This window comes from Mus caroli, unplaced genomic scaffold, assembly GCF_978045245.1.
Source record: "Mus caroli unplaced genomic scaffold, Mus_caroli_1 scaffold_6, whole genome shotgun sequence".
Lineage (NCBI taxonomy): Eukaryota > Metazoa > Chordata > Mammalia > Rodentia > Muridae > Mus > Mus caroli.
Window position 1 is genome coordinate 43,727,991 of NW_028227261.1, and position 23,562 is coordinate 43,751,552.

A 23,562-nucleotide genomic window follows, 5' to 3' on the forward strand; every position below is an offset into this window, starting at 1 on the left:
GTGAAAACACATACCTATAAAAACATATACGTATTCAAAATATGTAGGGAAAGTTAGCTGTCAATCGACATAAGGGATAAACAAAAAGCTGCCCCTTATTGGACTACTTAGTACTAAAAAGGAATACATACAAGTAACACACATGGACAGACCTAAAAAAACATCATGCTACTTGAAAGAACTCAGACAAGGTAAATAACACATAGCATAAATTCCATTTATATGAAGTATATAGATGAAGCAGAGAGAGAGAGAAAGATTGAAAGACAGAGACAGAGAGAGTACATTGGTGCTTTCCAAGAGTTGGAGGCAAATGGAAGCAGGAACTGGTTACTATTCACATACAGGAAATGTTCTAGGCTGATAAAATATCTGAATTTAGTGGTTATGGTTATAGAGTTCAGGGAACAGTGTAAAAACTACTGACCTTTATATTTTGAAACGCTGTAGCTTAAGAAATCTATTATTAATAATTAAGTACATTACCAGACCTCCTTATTTACTCCTGATTTTTAATCTCTGAAGTCAGAGTACAACTCTTCTACCAGGGACTTCCTGATCATTCACACTAACCCATTAACCAATTACAGAGAGCTGAAGATATTTTAAATTAATCCCTTTATCACCATATATGTCTGAAAAATCAAACTTAAGTAAGAATATATAACTTGAAATTATAACTAGAAGAACCAGGAATTTTATTTCTTCATTGAATTTTTAACATTTTCTTTCCTAAATTTCCTGGGATTTTGTTGTTTTTTTGTTTGTTTGTTTGTTTGTTTTTGTTTTTGTTTTGACACAGGGTCTCACTCTGTTGCCCAGACTGGCCTCAAACTCAGTGATCCTCTTATCTCTGCCCCTTACCCTTTTAAATTTAAATGGGGAAAAATACATTAAAGAGAAAGGACTGGGAAGGGGGGGCAACATTTAGAATGTAAATAAATATAACAATTAAGAAAAGATTTTATCACCTAAAAAGGTCTATTTTTCTAAGCCTAATGATTTTAGATTTTTATAAAATACAGTAAAGTTCTATAAACAATAAAATACTCAGTCCCTAAGGAATTTCTCTATAAATATGATACAGCTTAAGAACCCATAGTCATGGAATAATGAACAATCCTTACCCCAAGGAACAGGGACAGACAGACAATCATCGAAGATGCTACATATCTAGGAATTTTTTCTCATCTTTCATAGAGATGCCAGTTTCACCCCACAGCAAACACCTTCCAGAATACTCATTTCAGAAGCTCCCTTCAGAGCGTTACCTTTACGTGTTCTCCTAATAGTCATCACAAGGGCATCAAGGGCTTATTTATTTATTTGTTTGTTTTTTTCCTTTAAAACAGAAAAATTTTTAAATGATTTTTTTTTCCTTTTCATCAAACCATTTTTCCCCCTTTTAAGACAAAGTATCACTGTGTAGCCCTGTAGGCCTGACACTCACAATATAGAGCAGACTGTTCTTGAACTTATAGCCATCCCCCTGCCTCTGTCTACTAAGTATTGGGATTATAGGTGTATGTCACCATGCTTGGCCAAAGAGTAATTTTAAATGGATTAAATTTTAGCTTTTTTTTTTCCCATTAAAGTAAAACACATCAATTTCCTCTCTGATTATGGATTGTATATGTGCATGTTTGTGTGTGTGTTCATGTATGTCAAGGCCAGAGGTCAGTAGATAATGAACTACATTCATTATCTTCTGTAGTTACTATCTACCACATCCACTCCAGTGAAGACTGCGTGGCAAGCCCAAAAGCTTGGACAGTCCTGAGGCAAAAAGTTTCACAGAAACGTTTCTCCTGGAGCCTTGGCATCCCATAGCATGAATGCTCCAGATTTGTCCTTGTGATGCTGTTATATTACTAGGTAATGCTACTCATTCAGACGAAATGCCTCCAGTGTTGATAGTTAGAAATCAGATAGGAGCTAGAAATCTCAGGGCTAGTTCAGCAACGTAACTTAGAATTCTCATTACAGACATGAATGGCAGCCTACATTATGTAATAGTAGAAGGAAGGTAGGTTGTGGTGTGAGGAGGAACTAAAGCATTGTATTATTCATGAAAGGGTTAGTAGAACAGAATTTCCCTGGTGCATGTTTTTCACTAGGCCCAGAGGAATAGCATAATTAGGTATTTACTAAGGGACCCCTGGTGGTAGGTTATACAATAGACTAGTATTGCACCTGGGTGTATTAGCCCTTTCACCTGGCTCCTGTGAATAGCTGATTTTAGATACAGCTGATCTTATCTCAGTTATAAACACTGCCTGGTTCCTGTAAGCATTTTCTCTGTTTTGTGTAAAGAGCCATTATGCATCTCGATGTACCTTGGCTGATATATTGCCTACCTTCCTTGTTTTTCTTCTGTATTATAAGTCTGATGCTCACTTTGAGAAATTACATTCAGATCAACACTCCCTTGTGTTCACATCTGTTTGTCACTTGTCGCCTACTCCTTGCCCACCTGAGTACTGGAACCCTGATTCTCCCATGGGTTGAGGGACCGACTGAGTCCAGTCCATGGCAACTATCCAACTTATCTTTTGAGCTACAGTGTTTCACTGAACCTATAGCTCACTGACTGAGGTGCATTATCTGGCCAGTAGGCTTGAGGGGTGTTCCCTCCCCAGCACTGGGATTACAGAGGAACACTGCCACACCCAGCTTTTCCATACATGCCTGCGATCTGAACTCTGTCCTCCTGCTCACATGGCAAGCACTCTACCAACTGATCTCTCCAGTTTCCCAACATGAACTTTAAAAAGATCATTACTCATGCTAACCTTTAGAAACACAGTATGCAAATCATAATATGGCCTATGTCAGAGAACTCAGTGCTCACACACTGCAACATTTTATTAGCCTATGTCCAAACACATCTGAGAATGCTGAATAAGTCACTAAATGATTAAGGAACATCAATTGAGCATCTGAATCTCTGCTAGAGGACATCCTGGGCACTAAAGCTTCTAACATATAAGGCTCCTCTAAATGTGGGTGAGTTTACAAGCTCTGTTCCCACATCTGCAGCACCCTCTACACCCAATGGCTGAGTGTGCGTGTGCATGTGCGTGCGTGCGTGCGTGCGTGTGTGTGTGTGTGTGTGTGTGTGTGTGTGTAGCAAGCAGACATGAGCAATAAAATAATTAGATCTATGCTCTTATACCCATTTCATAGAATTTTAGTTCTCACCCACAGGACATGGCTTGGGGGCTATTCCATTCTTCCTACAGCAGCTAGGGAAAGTAAGAACAGAATCCAAGTGACTCAGCTAGGAAATGGCAGAGGTCAGATGGAAGCCTAGATGCTTGTGCCTACACACGATGTTCTTTTTGATATAGTACAGATTGCCAAATTGAGATGCCTTGACATGTTTAAGAGTTCTATTTTGACATAACATAAAGGTATGTCATACTTTAATCTCAGATTTAAACAGAGTGTGAGTCCAAGTTTTTCTTTTCTTTTTAACTCAAAAAAGTTGAATTAACAAGTGGTAGAGTCAAGGACAAAGCACTGCCTTGTCAGCTCCTCGAGCTTGCAGCAGAGTCCCACTTCTCTGATTTCCACATTACCTCCCTTCACTCTTTTTCAATGCTCATTGCTTTCTTTGCACTTTCAAAGTGCAACTAGCTTCATGGGAGTGGGTAAGGGGACAAGCCACACATTTTATCAGTCCATGACTAGGTTTATGGGTGTTTACTAAAAGACACCTGCTGAGTTATTTTCATCCCACCACATTCCCTTTAAAGTGTGGATGTTAGTTTCCTGGGTCATTGTGATACCTATGAAAATACCAGAGGTAAAATTACAATATAATTCTTTTATTTTCAATTATTTATTTTTAGTTTCTACATGCTTACTAACACAGGCTGCTTCATTATTCTGTTTGCATCAAAATGTATTTCCCTAGAAGAAAATATTGCAAATAATCCAACACTAAAATATTAGCTACATTTGGGGTCATTCATGGTCTCTCCTAGTGAATGAATCTATCCGTTAGTCATTCAGATAATTCAGCTGGTCTTCTAGATAAGGAGTGAGTGCATGTGTGAGCTTTACAAAGAAAGCCAGTTTTTAGGACCTAAGAAATACAATAGCCTCTTCTAAGGGCAAAAAGTAGATAATATTAGAACAGGCTTAAATTATTAAAATTTGTTTCTGCAGAGAACATATTTTTGCTCATTACTGAGAACAGGAAGCTAATATTAATTAAATATTACCCAAATAAGATAACCAGCCAAGCATGTGGAAAGTTAAAAGGGAATAAAATTGAAATAATATTCTAGAAAGAACCTATTCTTCAGTTTGTCGATGGTGACAGGAGCACATGTGGCAGGATAACCTTGTCACAAATTGGAAGTTGTGACTATATTATAGAGTTTTGACATTGGAAACAGCACATTCTTCTGTAAAAAAGGCTGGATGTGATAATTTACCACTTGAAGAAATATCTGGGTTCAAGTCTGTTACTCAGTGAACATCTGTTTTAAAGAAAGGCGTACAAATACAGATCACATCAAACGCTTTCATTGAGAGGTTGACATGGACGCTTATACAGTTTATGGTAGATGGTCTCAGAAGCTTTCCTGTGTATGAGAAACAGAACTACAGGCTTTTTTGTATAAGTTCCTGTACATCTTGTCCATGCTGTTCTCAAAGACGGGTCGGTGGGATTTCCCTTTACAAGAGGCTGCTCTGTTGGACCAGCATTCGCCATCATCCAAATGGAAAGAGCCACGCGGCCGTTGAAAGGAGCTGAGAAAATATTGTTGAAAAAAGGTTAAAATGGTGAAATGAAGTTAGAGGCACTACTGTGTATTCAAACATTTACTGAGTATTTATGGACATGTGATACTATGTTGGGGCTGTGAAAAACAAAACACATTGAGACTTTGATTTTCAAGACTGACTTTCTAAGGGAAAGATAAACTGTTAATGTGAAACTATGTAGAATAAAAATTAAAAAAAAAAACAAAACCCTGTGTTAAGGGTTAAAAGCAAGGTAAAAACAACCAGAATCCAGGCACAGCAGCACACACTTTTAATTCTAGAATTTGGGAGGCAGAGGCAGGAAGGTCTTTGTAAATTCAAGGCCAGCCTGCTCTATATGGAGAGACCTTGTAGTAAAAACAAAAAATTAAAATTAAAATTAAAACCGCACAGATAAAGTGGCAACGTCAGTATAAGAACAGAACTTCTAAAGCCAGAATTCTTTGTATGCTCAGAAACCTTCAGTTATTAATATTTCAGCTTCTTCCACCTTAATTATGTTCTTACATAATTGTTTGTACAATTCAAGAGAATACATATCAAGTGCATGGTACAGTATTTACTTGGAACAAAGATGTGGTTATGATGCATTGAGCTAAATACTTTCTGAATGCCCAGCAATCTCACAATACCATAGCAAGATAGTAAGATTCGGGATATCAATAAACCCATCTCAGCTGACTAGGAAACCCCCCAATGGCTAGCACACATGCATAAGGTACTATGAAGGATGCTGGGGGAGAAGACACCAAGGCCTCGCCCAGCACTGGACACTGTATGCTACAATATCAACCTGCATGCTAAGTGTACCCACTGGTGAAAAGGGGCATGATGGTTATAGATTCAACTAACTGCTTTCTGATTAGATATGAGGTCCCCTTCCACGAAGATAACTTCATGCCTGGCATTGAAAACCTACTAAAAGTTCTTAACCACGAAGGCCACAGGCCCTAAGGGAAACCTACTTTTACTATCTTGCTATCTAGTTGCATTGTCAAACTGCCTTTCAGATATTTATGCTTATAGATTTCTGTTGTTATAAGCACTGGCCAGAGAAACTTCTTTTTGCAGTGGGTCCTGGTTAGTGCAGAGTGATAACTGGTCAAAGTAGGGAGTATTAGTAATTTTGAGTGCTTAGCTATCCATGGTATCTCACAACCCCCCTCTCCAACCACACCATTCAAGACTCAGTGAATACCATAGGTATCAAAGCAGTTGGAACCCAGGGAGGAGAGCTGGGAAATGCTGATTTGGGGACAGGATATGGCTGTTACTTCACCTCTCAGCAACTATGATTACCTAAACAAACAGGCCCATATCTATTGTATGATTTTAGGGGAAGTGGGGGATAGGGAATGGGAGGGAAGAGAATGAGGATAGATTTGTTCAAAACACATTACATACATGAAAAAATTCTCAAAAATTTAAAATGAAGAAACAAGTAAAAATCCTACTTGTGAAATATAGCTCTGAGCAAACTGAGACTTAAATGACATCTATGAAGAGGTGCAATTACAAACATCACAATCCTAAACACAGTATTATTTACTTTGAGGCAATTTGAATCTCTCATAAATTGTGAACAACTGAATTAATGTTTAAAAACAGTTTGGTGCAAACTTCAGCTAGAAAGAAATTAATTACATTTCATGGAGCACAGTCCCTAAGGAATCTCATGATGAAAAAACTCAGTACTCCATGGTATAGCAGCAATTCGGACTGCAACTACCCATGATTCATAGTTTTTAATTCTGCATCTTATAGCCATTGGCACTGAAGTTTCACAATAAAATTTGCTAGGATAACTTTTCAAAAAATTTTTCTATTTCTAAAATCCCTGAAATTTTAAAAGAATGGATATTTTCTTACATTATTTTAAAAAGATTTACTTGTCTAAAATTGTAAAAACTTTTTTAGTTTATGATAAATGTATCATTAAAGATATTGATTTGCTGGTCAGTCAAATAAATCCTAAAGAGGAAATGAATCGTCAAAAGTTGGCTATTTGAGTGTGTGTGTGTGTGTGTGTGTGTGTTGAGTGTGTGAATGTGTATGTGTACATGTATGCAAATGGATGGACAAGTGTGTGTAGAGGCAGAAGTCAATGTATGGTATCTTTCTCAATTATTTTCCCCCTTATTTTTGGAGGCAAGGTCTGTCATTGAATCGGGAGTTCATCAGTTTAGCCACACTACCTAGTCAACAGGCCCTAGGGATCCTTCTGCCTCTGCTTCCACAGGGCTGGGACAGCAAACACAAGTGCACAACTGCTTCCACTTTCTGGCACAGCATGGGTACAAGGAGAAAAACACAGGTCCTTATGCTTTCACTGGACGCACTTTACCAGGCCATCTCCCTAGACTTTAAATGTATTTTTACTGAAAATCTTCACTAATGAAAAAATTGAACTAGACGGGAGAGATGGCTCACCAGTAAAGAGTGTCTGCTGCTACAGAATATAAGAGACAGAAGAGAGAATCAAAGGTGCAGAAGATTCCATAAAAATTATGGACACAACAATCAAAGAAAATTCAAAATGCAAAAAGATCCTAACTCAAAACATCCAGGAAATCCAGGACACAATGAGAAGACCAAACCTAAGGATAATAGGTATAGATGAGAATGAAGATTTTTCAACTTAAATTGCCAGTAAATATCATCAACAAAATTATAGAAGAAAATTTCCCTAACCTAAAGAAAGAGATGCCCATGAACATACAAGAAGCCTATGGAACTCTAAATAGATTGGACCAGAAAAGAAATTCCTCCTGACACATAATAATCAGAACAACAAATGCACTAAATAAAGATAGACTATTAAAAGCAGTAAGGGAACAAGGTCAAGTAACATATAAAGGCAGACCTATTAGAATTACACCAGACTTCTCACCAGACAGTATGAAAGCCAGAAGATCCTGGACAAATGTTATACAGACCCTAAGAGAACACAAATGCTAGCCTAGGCTACTATACCCAGCAAAACTCTCAATTACCATAGAGGAGAAACCAAAGTATTCCATGAAAAAACCAAATTCATACAGTATCTTTCCATGAATCCAGCCCTTCAAAGGATAATAATGGAAAAACACCAACACAAGGACAGAAATTATGCCCTAGAAAAAGCAAGAAAGTAATCCTTCAACAAACTAAAAGAAGACAGCTGCAAGAACAGAATAGCAACACTAACAACAACAAAAAAAAAATAACAGGAAGCAACAATTACTTTTCCTTAATATCTCTTAATATAAATGGACTCAATTCCCCAATAAAAAGACACAGAATAACTGACTGGCTAAATAAACAGGACCCAACATTTTGCTGATAACAGGAAACCCACCTCAGGGAAAAAGACAGACACTACCTCAGAGTGAAAGGCCGGAAAACAATTATCCAAGCAAATGGTCCAAAGAAACAAGCTGGAGTAGCCATTCTAATATCGAATAAAATCGACTTCCAACCCAAAATTATCAAAAAAATACAAGGAGAGGCACTTCAAACTCATCAAAGGTTAAATCTTCCAAGATGAACTCTCAATTCTGAATATCTATGCTCCAAATGCAAGGGCATCCATATTCATTAAAGAAACTTTAGTAAAGCTCAAAGCACACATTGCATCTCACACAATAATAGTGGGAGACTTCAACACACCACTCTCATCAATGGACAGATGCTGGAAACAGAAACAAAATAGAGACACATTTGAAACTAACAGAAGTTATGAAACAAATGGATTTGATATCTACAGAACATTTTATCATAAAACAAAAAGGTATACCTTCTCAGAACCTCATGGTACCTTCTCCAAAACTGACCATATAATTGGTCATAAAACATGCATTAACAGATACAAAAATATTGAAAGTATCCCATTCATCCTATCAGATCACCATGGACTAAGGCTGATCTTCAATAACAGCGTAAATAATAGAAAGCCTACATTCACGTGGAAACTGAACAACACTCTACTCAATGATACATTGGTCAAGGAAGAAAGAAAGAAAGAAATTAAAGACTTTTTAGACTCCTTCATGAGAAAAGTCAGGGATGTAAAGATCAGGAATTCAAGGCTCATACCTAAACATAATAAAAGCAATATACAGCAAACCAGTAGTCAGCATCAAACTAAAGGGAGAGAAACTCGAAGGAATCCCACTAAAATCAGGGACTAGACAAGGCTGCCCACTTTCTCCCTACCTATTCAATATAGTACTTGAAGTCCTAGCCAGATCAATTAGAAAACAAAAAGGACATCAAGAGGATACAAATTGGAAAGGAAGAAGTCAAAATATCACAACTTGCAGGTGATATAGTATATATAAGTGACCAGAGAACTACTAAATCCAATAAACAGCTTCAGTGCAGTAGGTGAATATAAAATTAACTCAATCAAATCAGTGACCTTTCTCTACACAAAGTATAAACAGGATGAGAAAGAAATTAGGGAAACAATACCCTTCACAATAGGCACAAACAATATAAAATATCTTGGTTTGACTCTAAGGAAGTGAAAGATCTGTATGACAAGAACTTCAAGTCTCTGAAGAAAGAAATCAAAGAAGACCTCAGAAGATAGAAAGATCTCAAATGCTCATGGATTGGCAGGATTAATATAGTCAAAATGGCTATTTTGCCAAAAGCAATCTACAGATTCAATGCAATCCCCATCAAAATTCCAACTCAATTTTTCACTGAGTTAGAAAGGTCAATTTGCAAATTAATCTGGAATAACAAAAAACCTAGGATAGCAAAAACTATTCTCAACAATAAAAGAATCTCTGGTGGAATCACCATGCCTGACCTCAAGCTGTACTACAGAGCAATTGTGGTAAAAACTGCATGGTACTGCTACAGCGACAGACAGGTAGAGCAATGCAATAGAAGTGAAGACCCAGAAATGAACCCACACACCTATGGTCACTTGATCTTTGACAAGGGAGCTAAAACCATCCAGTGGAAAAAAGACAGCATTTTCAACAAATGGTGCTGGCACAACTGGTGGTTATCATGTAGAAGAATGCAAATTGATCCATTCTTATCTCCTTGTACAAAGCTCAGGTCTAAGTGGTTCAAAGACCTCCACATAAAACCAGAGACACTGAAATTTATAGAAGAGAAAGTGGGGAAAAGACTCAAAGATAAGGGCACAGGGGAAAAATTCCCAAACAGAGCAGCAATGACTTGCGCTGTAAGATCAAGAATTGACAAATGGGACCTCATAAAATTGCAAAGCTTCTGCAAGGCAAAAGATAATTTCAATAAGACAAAAAGGCCACCAACAGATTGGGAAAGGATTTTTATGAATCCTAAATCTTATAGGGGACTAATATCCAATATATACAAAGAGCTCAAGAAGCTGGACTTCAGAAATTCAATTAACCCCATTAGAAATGGGGTACACAGCTAAACAAAGAATTCTCAAATCAGGAATACTGAAGGGCTGAGAAGCACTTGGAAAAATTTTCACCATCCTTAATCATCAGGTAAAGACAAATCAAAACAACCCTGAGATTCCACCTCACACCAGTCAGAATAGCTAAGATCGAAAATTCCGGTGAGAGCAGATGCTGGCAAGGTTGTGGAGAAAGAGGAACAGTCCTTCATTGCTGGTGGGATTGAAAGCTTGCACAACCACTCTGGAAATCAGTCTGGTGGTTCCTCAGAAAATTGGACATAGTACTACAGGAAGGTCCAGCAATACCTCTTCTGGGCATATACCCAGAAGATGTTCCAACTTGTAATAAGGACACATGCTCAACTGTGTTCATAGCAGCCTTATTTATAATAGCCAGAAGCTGGAAAGAACCCAGATGCCCCTCAACAGAGGAATGGATACAAAAAATGTGGTACATTTACACAATGGAGTACTACTCAGCAATTAAAAACAACGAATTTATGAAATTCTCAGGCAAATGGATGGACCTGGAGAATATCATTCTGAGTGAGGCAACCCAATCACAAAAGAACACACATGATATGCACTCACTGATAAGTGGATATTAAGCCAGAAAATTACACACTACCTAAGATACAATGTGCAAAACACAAGAAACTCAAAAAAAAAAGACCAAAGTGTGAATACTTCGTTCCTTTTTAGAATGGGGAACAAAATACCCATGGAAGGAGTTACAGAGACAAACTTCAGAGCTGAGAAAGAAGAAAGGACCATCCAGAGATTGCCCCCACCCTGGGATCCATCCCATATATAACCACCAAACCCATACACTATTGCATATGCCAGCAAGATTTCACTGACAGGTCCCTGATATAGCTATCTCTTGTGAGGCTATGCCAGTGCCTGGCAAATATAGAAGTGGACGCTCACAGTCATCTATTGGATGGAATACAGGGCCCCTAAAGAAGGAGCTAGACAAGCCCCATAGGAGGATCAACAATATGAACTAACCAGTACCCCCCAGAGCTGTGTCTCTAGTTGCATATGTAGCAGAAGATGGCCTACTCAGCCATCAATGGGAGGAGAGACCCTTGGTCTTGGGAAAATCATATGCCCTAGTACAGGGAAGTGCCAGGGCCAGGAAACGGGAGTATACCTGGCATTCCCTGGTTGAGGAGCAGGGCGGGAGGAGGATATAGAGGACTTTGGGGATAGCATTTGAAATGCAAATGAAGAAAATATCTAATAAAAAAATGAAAAAAAAAAAGAGTGCTGCTCTTGCAGAGGAGCTAAGCTTTGTTCCCAGAACCAATGTTGTATGCTCTACAGACACCTGAGACTACAGCTCTAGGGAGATCCCATGTCTCCGAACTCCAAAGGCATCTGCACTCACGTACACACAGCCACATACAGACATACAGACTTTTAATTAAGAAAATAAAATTTAAATCTAGAAAAAAAAAAAGAGGAATGGGTCATTTTTATACTAGCTATGAAAAAGATTTCCACACACAGAAACAAGTCCATACCTATACTCAGGGTCACTGTCATAAGCAGAGTCTCTATATAAAAGACTTCTTTTCAGTTCCAGTTCGTCTTCTCTCTCTGGGTCTCTCTCATCCTGAAAAATTAAAAGATTTCCATTCATTTTCCCATTGCTTCCAACATAGTAGTAATGAATCAGTGGTAAACGTGTCTCTCCTGCCTCGCTATAAGAGACTGAATCAAGTGCTTGGACAACTGAGGAAAGAAACAAACTCTTGAGAAGGCATTATCTGTCAGTAACATTTTGAGATTATAATTACATCATTTCTATTCTTTTTCCTTCCTCCACATCCTCTCACATGCCCATACTTGTTCTCTTTCAAAACCAAAGCCTGCATGTATGCATATGCATACATAATCCTAAATATAACCTGTTCAATTTGTATAGTAATTGATATACATGTTTCAAAAAAGCACATTATAATTTGGTTAGTAGTAGTTAGCAAAGACTGGGCATTCAGTAAATACTTTATGAGTATGGAATTAATGGTAGTGGGTATAACAAGATATGTAAATTAATAAAGCTATACATATTTTATATAAACTTTTACCTTCTGAGACATAAATACTAATACTTGAAAAAATTACACAGATGCAAGCATGCATCCACAACTTGCAAAAGAAATGATTTACTGAAAATAAGCCAAAATAATAAACCAGAAAAGAAAAACTGAAATGTGAGTTAATTGGTATAAACATACATAGGCAAAGTTCACATTCTTAACAAGGGCGTTGGAAACAAGGTCATCTGAGTTGGTTTTGCAAGCTGCAGTGCCCCAGTAAATTCACATGCATGTTTCCTATATTTTCTTAGTAAGTACTGGTCTAACCTTAGCCATCACCTCTCACTCCTTGGTTAACATGAATAACAGTAAAGAAAGCAGGTTACAGAAACCCACAAGGAGCAGTGTTGACAGAGGAAGGGCCATCCACTTCAGGTAAGAAAACGCATTGCCAAAATACCAGTGAATAATAAACAACCAAGTTAAAACTTTTTGGAAAAGTACATATAATTTTAGTTGTCAAGGCTTTTAGGTCTTACCATTATGAATAACTCCATATGTTTCTACTGGCACTTTCTTTTCCCTTTAACATTTTTGTCTACTGTTGCAATTATTAAATTAGGGTTTTTTTAGTGCTTAAATGATAAATATTTAATCCTTTATTTTCAAACTTTCCATTGGGTCTTTTTCTTAACTGCCATCCAGCCATGTTAGAAAGGTGGCCAAGTGAAGAACTAAGTGGGAGGGCTGTCCTGAGAGAGTAAGCACACTTCACTAATACCACTCATACAGAGCACTGCCCATCTGGATCAAGGACAGCATGATGGGCAATTCTGACCCAACAAACAAAACAGGCTGCATTACCAATCAGCATACAAATAGGAATAATCATTTCATGTATAGCCAGAGCATCTGATTAGGAAGTGTGCTCAGAAAGGCCACTTACACATTTAGCACCTATGACTGAAATGCAGGCATGAAACAATTACTTACAATTTAGCCAGGTATGGCCCTTGTTAGACCTCTAATCTACAGAAAGATAAAATGATCAGCCAGTAAAGTTGTGATAATATATGATAGCCATAGGGGTAAAAACCTCAAAGAGGCACAAAACCCCTAGTAAAAATATATAAAAATTGGGGTTAGATGGGATAATTTATAGTAAACAGCTATTTCTGTTGAAATCTAGGAAAGCTGAAAAATAAATAATTTTTAGGATATTAGAAGCAAAATGAAGACTACAGATGATATGCTATTTAAGAGACAATCCTTTCAAAAATGGACTCACAGTGCACACCTCTCTTTTTTCTGAAGCATTTGAAGATCTGTGTATGGACTAGAGGCTGAGTTTGAACAGCTAACATTTGAAAAATGGTTAGTGCTAGGAACAGAAAAATTGTGAAGACTTTCTTATGATTGTACAAGGTAGAAGACAACATTTAAATTCTATAGCATCTTATGAATGCAACCAGTTTCCAAAACATGTCATATATTGACTCTCAAATGTCTTTATTCCCGAGACATCAGGGAATAAAGCTAAATAAAATCATCTGGAAAGCAGAGTGCAGTCCCCAACAATCTTGCGTTGTTTAGAGATGGGGATCACAAAACTGAGATGCACTACCCCAAGAAACGAACCCTTGCAGTACTATTGACACTTCAGTGTCCCCATTGGTGTTTATGAACTACAGACACTGACTAGTCAGACTAAAATCCCAGCGCTAGCATGAAGAAAAAAAAAGACTAATTTCTACAGATGGAGAAATATGTTTTATGAAACCCACAGAGATTAAAACTGAAGCCTAGAAGGTCCTCAAAAACTAAGTAAAAAACTAAGCCTTCTGTTCTCCAGAATCAAGTATCCCCTGGGTCCATAGTTCTCCAAATGGTCCAATGTCAATTTACCACCTCTCACCAACAGGAAAGAAATGCCTCATTGTATTAGTAAAGGCCCAATGATTGTAATTTAAAGTGGGGGCTAATGCCACAGTGAGAGATGAGCTGGGACTGTTCAGGACCCTAAGGATAAACTGGAATTTATCAAAACTCAATATAGACTGAAACCAGATCCCATTTGGATCAGAGGCATTTAGACCTTAATGCTACCTGCCTAGAAGAGAAAACAAAACCCTTTCTTCATGAAGAAAATAGAAAACATTTTAAACATATCCAGAACTATATCTAAAAGTAAGCAGAATACCTAGGGCCAGGATACTATCACTGCTAAAAAAAAAAAAAAGACAAAGATGCAAATACAAACATATTCTAAATACTGACTTATAGAAGAAAGGCACTTTAAATTATTTTTTGTGATTAATATAATCAAGAAAATTGATGGTATGTTGAAAAATGACATACATTTTTAAAAATTTCAGGTATGAGTCCAGGAAAATGAATGAGGAAGGGTAAACAGCACACTGGAATCATTAAAAATAAATAAATATATACATACATACATACATTTTAAAAATCAGAATTAATTTTCAAAATAAATAGCTATAATAAAAGCAAGCAGAATGATAAATACAAAAAGCCCAGAGCTCAAGATGACTCAGCAGTTAAGATTACTGGCTATTCTTCTAGAGGACCAAGTTTCAGTTCCCAGGATGCCCAGGTGGCTCACATGTGTCTGAAACTCCAGTTCTTGGGAGTCTGACACGCCATTCTGGTCTCAGTAGGCACCAGGCACACAGTGATACACAGACAGACATAAAGGCAAATTACTAAAATAACACAAAAACTTTTTAAAAAATTAAGAAACCTGTGAAACAGAATCAAAAGATCTAAAAATATAGTTCAACATTCAAAAAGTAAGACATGGGATTCTTAAAAGGCATGCTTGAAGAAATAATGGGCTAGAAACCTAAATAAGCCCTGGTTGAGCAAGCTGAGCTGGCTTAGCACCTAATCTCAGCTTTTACAACATGGATAAGAAAATCACGAATTCAGAATCTAAAGGCATATTCCTAATCCAAAACTCAAAATGCTTTAAGATTCAAAGTGAGTGTCAGCAAAGTGTCACAAACAGAAAATTCCACACTGTCCTCATAAAATGGGTCAAATCAAAGTAGGAGTCAAGATTTTAAAAGTACTTAAATTCTTCTATACAATCATCTTTAGGTGTTAGGTATATTTAGATGTATGTGAAACATAAATGAGATTCATCTCATTCCCAAGATCCCTCCTTCCCACTCTCCTCTCCTCTGCTCTTTTTTCTCATTTCTCCAAATATAAAGTTGTGTGTATTTATACATATGCAGGTACATTGTATATAAACATATATATACACATTGTATTAAACACATGACTATCCAAATTCTTTGTCCCTCAACAACGTCTTCTTAGTTACATTTCAATCAAGTGTGTGTACATCAAAACACTGTGTATAGCAGTATATAAGCATTAGCCTCAAATTACAAATACAGCAGACTGACTGAGGTATCCTTTGTAAAAGATCAATTCTTAATACTGCTATTATGCCCTTAGATAGCATGTAAATGAATGAACATATCTAGATCCCAAGAATTTGCTTGGGGAGCATAATTTGCTGAATCTGTGAAAAAAAAGTGAAGATATGCATGTTACACACAATGATCAGCTAAAGAAACTAGACATGAAATCATAAAATTATGTAATGTTGAAAGTTCAAAGCCATATCAAACTCATCTAGATACTGTCATATATTAGAATACTTTGATGTCTGGTGGAAAGGGCCCTAAGAGTAACTGGGGGTACCAATCATGTTGTGACTACCCTGGATGCTGTTTTACACACCGTACATTTTGTTAATATTCATTCTATTGCACAAATGGGGTATAATATGAAGGAGGTAAAAATTTAAACTACCCAAATAATAGTACTAAAACTCCATAGGAAACACATACAATGAAATGATGTGACAAAACAGCCTGTTAGTATAGCACCTAAACTAACAAAGGAGGCTGGTGTAGACATGTTGGGAAGATAAAGGCAGGGGAAAACCAGGTGGCATCCACCTGATGACTTCAAATGTCTCAGAAGCTCAGTGCATCAGCTTGTGGGTAGCCATCAAAGGCAGATGTTTCCAACTCCTCCAGAGGTGAGCTCAAAGAGTCACAGGAAATTCCACAGGAACTAGAGCCACCTGGGATCTATTAACTCTCAAAACTAACAGGCAAAGTTTCCTTTCTTCATAAAACCACACAGTAAAATAACACCTGGGAACAGAATCCAAATTAAACAGAGAAATAGGAGGAAAGAAAATTTAAAATTCTATGCAAATGGAAGAGAAAGAAAGCCAAGATATCCCAGAAACTGTACTGTATATTTGGGAGGAATAAAATTATTTTAAAAATTACACTAAATTATATTTTGTCTCTGAAACTTCAGAAAAGTATTGATAAAAATATAAGTGGTAGAGTGCTTACCTAGTATGTGTGAAACAGTAAAACGCTTAGGAAGAAATAATTTCACAAAGAAAGACCATGAGTTGGTGAGAGAGGAAAAGACAGCAAACAAAAAGCTAGACAGCATCCTTCCAATCCCGAGGTCTGCACTGTAGCTGTGCTGCATCTTCACTGATGGCCTGATGGCCTCTCAAGCAGGGACCCTGACCCTGCCAAGGGTGTCAAGCCTCAGCTGCAATCCCAGATCCCTTCATGCCTTCAAATCCAGTAGCAGATGGGAGACTTTTACAAATTACAAGCCATGTTCAGCTGTCAGCCCCAGATTCATCCTAAAGCTGGTCTGGACCACAAGTTCTGTGTGCTGAATTCTGGGGAAAACTTCCTAGAAATTTGACATCAATGATACTGTTCCCTTATTAAATAGTCACAATTGATTATTATTATTTTTTTTTTAGCCCAAGCTAAGTAGCATCAATTGTCCCAGTGGAACAATGATTTTTAGTTCCTCAGATTCATGGTCAAAAATATCTCATGAAAAGCCCCAAAAATTCTCTTAAAGATCACCAACCAGGCCTTCAGTTCCCTCTGCATTATCTTCCAAGTTGCCGGAACAGCTCACTATGCTTGAAGCACTGACTGGATTTTTGAGTCCAACTCTTCAAAATCCTCCTCTACCTTCCTCCCACAGAACATTCCAAGGTAAAAGCACCACATGGTCATATCCATTACAGCAAAATCCCATTCTCTGGTATCATTTTGTGCCCAGTTTGCTCCCTTTTTTGCTGTGATAAAACACTGACTAAAAACAACTTGGGGAAGAAAGTGTTTATTTGGTGTCCACGTTATAGTCTATCATTGATGGAAGCCAAGGAAGGAGCTCACATGCCCACATTTGGCTGGGCCTTCCTACATCAACCATCAAGAAAATGCCTCACAAGACATGTCCAGGCCAATCTGATGGAGGCACTGCCTCTGTTGAGATTCCCCCTTCCCAGATAAGTCTAGATTTTTGTTAAGTTGGCAAAAACTAAGCAGCATCTGTGAAAATTAGACCCAACATATGTCACAGAAGTAAGTTCCTGAAAAAGAACTCAAAGGCCAGGAAACAGAAAAAATTACAAAGAATTATAAACATGTTCATAAAATTTTAAAATATATAATGAAACCATAAAACAGTCCTCGATAAAGAAATAGTACAATATCTGAATATGATTAATAAGCTTCAAACACTCCCCCCCCTCCCTTCTGAACACCTGCTATAAAAAAAATTACAAGGAGGTCAAAATATCTTTAGCAAATAGTACCCTAGGAATTTTATATGCACCTAAACTAATGGCATAAAAGCTACAGATAAAATACCAAAATTCACAAACACTGGCCCAATGAGTCCATCTATAGCAATCTGTTAAAACACTTCAGGCAAATAAAATTACCGGAGAAGACACCTAAATAAAAATCAGTTGTTAACCTAATATTTACACTCAACACCCTACATGAGGATTATAAGGGAGACTGTTTAAGGATCTTATAGAACATACTCTGAAAAATATAGACAATCAAAATTGTGGGAAAGTGGAGGATGAAAAAACAGTTAAGCTCTAATAGGGGAGAGAGCAACCCTGGACATCATGATCACTCCTTGAGGTGAGAGAGCATTAAAAGAGAGAGGACATTATTTTAGAGACAAGTCTGGCAGCATGTATAAGGAAACGAATTATTCTCAACAATTTCATCTTTGGTGATAGCTTGGTATTTAGTACTGAGAATATTTTAATAACAAAATTAGTGAGGACCTAGATGCATACCACAGTTCCAACCATCTGTTGGGCCCTTGAGAAATAAGTAAGGAAATGGTCCAGATGAGCTTTTTAGGTCAATGATAAAAGACTTAAACAACCTGAAGAGGTTCCTATCCTGGTCAGAGTTGAGTTCATTGGAGCATTAATAGAATCAATAGTTGAAAGACAAACAATATCTCACTAAATAAGTCCGTATCAAAAAGTCACACACAGAGAAAGAAAACTCATTAGTCAAGTCTGGGGGTGTTAATAGGCAAAATCTGGTCTGTTAGAAGTGTGAGAGAAGACAGAGGTTGGTTGGTTGTGGGAATAGCTTGCACAAAATGACTTTTCAGGAATAAGCTTTAATAGGAGAGAGGACAACCCTGGGCATAGTGATCACTCCTTGAGGTGAAAGAGCATTAAAAGAGAGAGGACATTATTTTAGAGACAATGTGATGTCTCTAAAGAGGAAGTCTGGCAGTTAAAGAACACCTGCTGCTCTTCTAGAGGATTCAGGTTTGATCCCCACCACCTACACAGTGGTTCATAACTGTCTCTAATTCCATTCCATCGGATCCAATGCCCACTTCTGGCATCCAAGGGCACCAGGCATATGCACAGACTTATCTCCAGGCTAAACATCAATGAACAAAACAAAACACGGAAAACCTGAAAATAGCTTCATTATGAGGAATTTAAAGTAAATGAAATATAGATGCTATGGACAGAATGGCAGGAGTAGTTCTAGAGAACCCTTTAGTGAAATCTGTCCCTCCACACACCAAAAAAAGGGGGGAAATATCTTTTATATCCCTTCAAATCATGCGATTTCATCTAGGTAGCTCATAAGGAAGACAACTGAGGAGCTAGGTACTAGGTATGACTGAGCAAGCAGGCCTAAGAACTTAAAGTACACTTGAGCTTCTTACGTTTCTAACTCAGAGAGGTAGGGGTGGGGCTTTAAAACATACATTGTCTTCACACTGTGTGTTCTGGACAGCTAGTGATCATCATCATAAAGGGGTAAGCCCACGGTCTAACACTGTGATGACTAAAAACTCCAAATAAAGTGCCACTGAAAATAAACAAAAATAAAGTACCTCAGGAAACACATATGATGCCACTGAAAAGCCCAGAGTGCTTTGGGGGTCAGGTTCAAACAGTGCAATGTTTTTAAGAGACTTAAATCTATGTTGATGGTAAAAGAGGAAGAGAAAATAAAAATGAATTTGGGCTTTCCCACATAACAAGGCATTCTGTACGTTAGTGGCCATGTATGTAACAATGGAGTCCCTTCTGTGAGTTTTCAAAAATAGCCAGAGAAAGGCATTTTCCCCTACATTGGGCAGGCTCAGGAGCTACTTTTAGTGACACATGCACCATTTTCTCCAAACAATGAAATGTTCTGTGTGCTAAACGCTTTAAAAACCCAAATTCTGTATCTTTAGATAACTTTGTAAATGGTATTTCAGTCTTCATTGTGCATAAGTTCAGGTATGAAATCTATACCTTCCCCTTGGCATCTGCAGCTCCCCAGCAATCTGTACCTTCTCTGTTTTGGCATCTCTGTGTTTGAAAGGTTGTTTTTTTCCTATTTTGCCCCTTCGGGGATCTTCTCTCTCTCCTCTGCAGGGCCTTAGCTCCTACTTTGGAGGCTCAGTTTCAGCAGAAAATTTTGTGGATCTTCTGCTAATTTGTCCTTTACTTTGGCTTTCTGTCTCTCTCATTTAAAAATGTATCTTGATTATAAGAGTATGTATGTATGCTATGAGTGCCTGATGCCCTTGGAGGTTGAACGAGGGTGTTGGATTCCGCCAGAGTTACAAATGGTTGTGAGGCATGATGTGGGTTCCAGGAACTAAATCCAGACCACCTTTAAGATCAACAAGTACAGTCACTGAGCCAACTATCTAGCTCTGGGTTCATCTGTTTTAGCATTTACTTCAGGTCATATCTGGGTGTGTCAGGGAGAGGGCAGGGGTGCTGGAGGAGAATGCAGAGGTAATGGCAGTGTTTGGTCTGCCTGGGGAACCATTCCACTTCTTCACAATGCTTGGACTCTAGAGGGTCTGTGAGCTTATAGAGTCCTGGAAGCCCAGACCAGTTAGGAGGTACATGATTTTAAAGATCAAGATTTATTAAAGGCTTATGATATAGCTATCCTTCTAAGCTTGTTGTATATTCTAAATATATAAACACTTGCAATACCTAAGAGAAAATTATACAAATATATTTCACAAATGTCTATTCCAAACCCTGCATAAAATGTCACTTAGGAAAAAGGAAGACAAAAGTGTGGATACTTTGTTCCTTCTTAGAATGGAGAACAAAATACCCATGAAAGGAGTTTCAAAGACAAAGTTCAGAGCTGAGACTGAAGGAAGGACCATCTAGAGACTGCCTCACCTGGGGGGGTCCATCCCATATACAACCACCAAACCCAGACACTATTGCATATGCCAGAAAGATTTTGCTGACAGGACCCTGATATAGCTATCTCTTGTGAGGGTATGCCAGTGCCTGGCAAATACAGAAGTGGATGCTCACAGTCATCTATTGAATGGAACACAGGGCCCCTAATGAAGGAGCTATAGAAAGCACCCAAGGAACTAAAGGGGTCTGCATCCCTATAGGAGGAACAACGATATGAACCAGTCCCCCCGAGAGCTGTGTCTCTAGTTGCATATGTAGCAGAGGATGGCCTACTCAGCCATCAATGGGAGGAGAGGCCCTTGGTCTTGTGAAGACCATATGCCCCAGTACAGGGGAATGCCAGGGCCAGGAAGCAGGAGTGGGTGGGTTGGGGATCAGGGCGGGGAAAGGACATAGGGGACTTTCAGGGTAGCATTTGAAGTGTAAATGAAGAAAATATCTAATTAAAAAAAAGGAAAAATGTCACTTAGTTTTGTCTCTGGCATAAAATGGCAATTCAAAAAATTCTAACTAGACATAGATTTCACTGTCAAACTATCAAATCTAAACTACAATATTTCCTGGCAAATCACACACCCTCTTGGACTGATTCCTCTCCTCCATCACACAACTTTGATAAGTCTCATTACAAACTCTCATTCTTGTCCTAAACCAAGAATTCCCACTCACTATTACAAAATTAATTTTCTTACAAAAAAAGTACTGATATGCCATGCATGCCAGTAACCATGTCTGGGGTGTCCACTTACACTGACCTATTTTGGAATATGTACTCAACTATGGCTCTTACATCCTTAAGCTTGACCATATCTCTGGGCTTATGTGTATCAGGATGTACTTAGTATTCATCACTGTAGAGTGGAGCAGCTAAGGTCAAGGATGTTACCTGGACTCAAATCCTGGTTACAAACATCTGCAGTGGCTGTGAAACCTTATCTCACAGCCTTTCTGAATGTCAGCTTTCTCGTCTTTGAAATATTACTTATTACATAATAATACTTAATTTACAAGATTATTCTAAGGAAAAAATAGACTAATGTGTACACGGGCCTAACCTCTAATAAATGTTACTGTTGCTATATGCCAATTTCACATTTTCTCTGAAAAAATAAGTCATGCTTATACCTTGTATTCACTTACTTAATTGCATGCTGTAGCACACTGTTTTCTTTTCTACTGTTTCATATTCATTCAGTGGTTTATTAAAAACATTGTATATGCTTCTTACAGGGAGAAAATTTGATTTTTATAAGAGCCTCTAAGCTTTGCACAGTGCTGTGAAGAGCACACAGCTACTCAGGGAGGGGATGCTATATGAATGAACACAGGCAGAAAATGTTGGGTAATTACTAGTTTGTGCTCCATCTGCTGCTGGACTGTATTGAAATTAGTGCCTGGTATGAGCAGCATACTTATATCCCAGAAAGTCAAACCAGAAGCAAATACAAAACTAAGTTAATTTTAAGAAGTAGACTAAAAGTCTCCTACTTCTGAATAGGATAGAGTAGAATAATGATATTAATTCTTCTGCTATTTAAAAGCACCAAAACATTGCTCAAATAACTATAATTACAGTGACAAGCTCCAGAAAAGATAACCAAAGAGATGAGCTAATAGACCACCTGGCTTTCTCCTTGGATCATCTGCGGATTTTGAGCACAGAGCAGATACCAAGAATCTACGCTTTGTTTGATAGGTCCACTGATGGAGGACAGTGAAATTAGTAGGGGTTTGGTAATCCTCTGTGTAAGAAAAACAAAATTAAAGACCTAAGAATCAAGTTCCAGTGAGACTCCATGGGTGCAAAGCTAAGCTTACTGTACCCTCCATGATGAGCACTGGAAACTGCAGAGTGAGAGAAGGCACTAAAGCAGAAATCCTGCCCATGTAGAAGGAAGTATGTTCCATTCTGAGCCAACAAAAACTACACACAGGGCCTGTAAGGGGAAGGAAATCTGGAATCCCAGCAACTTATTAAAACTGAGAGGGATAAAATGAAACTCAATGTTTTACCGTTTAAAATTTGGAAGACAATTGTAATTTTAAAACTTACAAAGATGGTACAGAATGATACACAGAAATACCCCTTTCATTGAGGGCCACTTACAACTAACGCTTATCAATACAGTACATTAGCTGCCCACTGTATTTGGATTTCTGGTCTTCTCAACAATAGCCTCTTGCTGTTAAAGGGCTTAGAACAGAATACCATGTAGGATCATTCATCAGTTCTGTCTTCTCTAATCTGTGACCAATTACTTGGTAATTTGGATGAGTGTATATTTTATAGTTTTGCTTGTGAGCCTAACCTTTAACTGCTGAGCCATCTCTAGCCCATTGCTTGCATGCTTTAAGGATGCCTTTCAGCTCAGATTTGTCTTATGTTTTCTCAAGTTAGACAACAGTGACAACATCGCAGAGAAGAAACCTTCGCATCACATGACACTGAAGAGAACATGATAATCTCTTGTGATGTGAACTTTGGCTAGTCCCTACTCTGCCTCTCAACCTCACATTGAAAGTATTTTCACCCAGACTAAGGCTTTCCATTCTTCTACCAGTGACTTTCATAAGGAAAACATATACATTTTATAAGATCCAATTTAATTTGGTTTTGTCTGGTACTGGATGTGGCATGTCAAAAAAATTCCTCACCAAATTTAAATTATCCATGTTTTCTTCTGTGTTTTCCTTTAGGTCTTGTAATACATAATATTTCTTGATCTGTTGTGGACCAAGAGGAT

At 37.9% G+C, this 23,562-nt stretch overlaps 1 protein-coding gene across 4 annotated transcripts in view; it reads right to left on the reverse strand.

Moving 5' to 3' along the window:
• Nucleotides 1–4,520: 4,520 nt before the first annotated feature.
• Spata6 (spermatogenesis associated 6) overlaps nucleotides 4,521–23,562 on the reverse strand; it is a 108,469-nt gene continuing 89,427 nt past the window's right edge. For all 4 annotated transcript variants that reach the window (XM_021159686.2, XM_021159685.2, XM_085839080.1 and 1 more), the window contains 2 exons: nucleotides 11,701–11,792; nucleotides 4,521–4,764 (listed from right to left, as the gene is read on the reverse strand). In XM_021159686.2, the coding sequence (XP_021015345.1) occupies nucleotides 4,584–4,764; nucleotides 11,701–11,792 (273 nt within the window). In that variant the 3' untranslated portion in view covers nucleotides 4,521–4,583. The remainder of the gene's footprint in view (nucleotides 4,765–11,700; nucleotides 11,793–23,562) is intronic.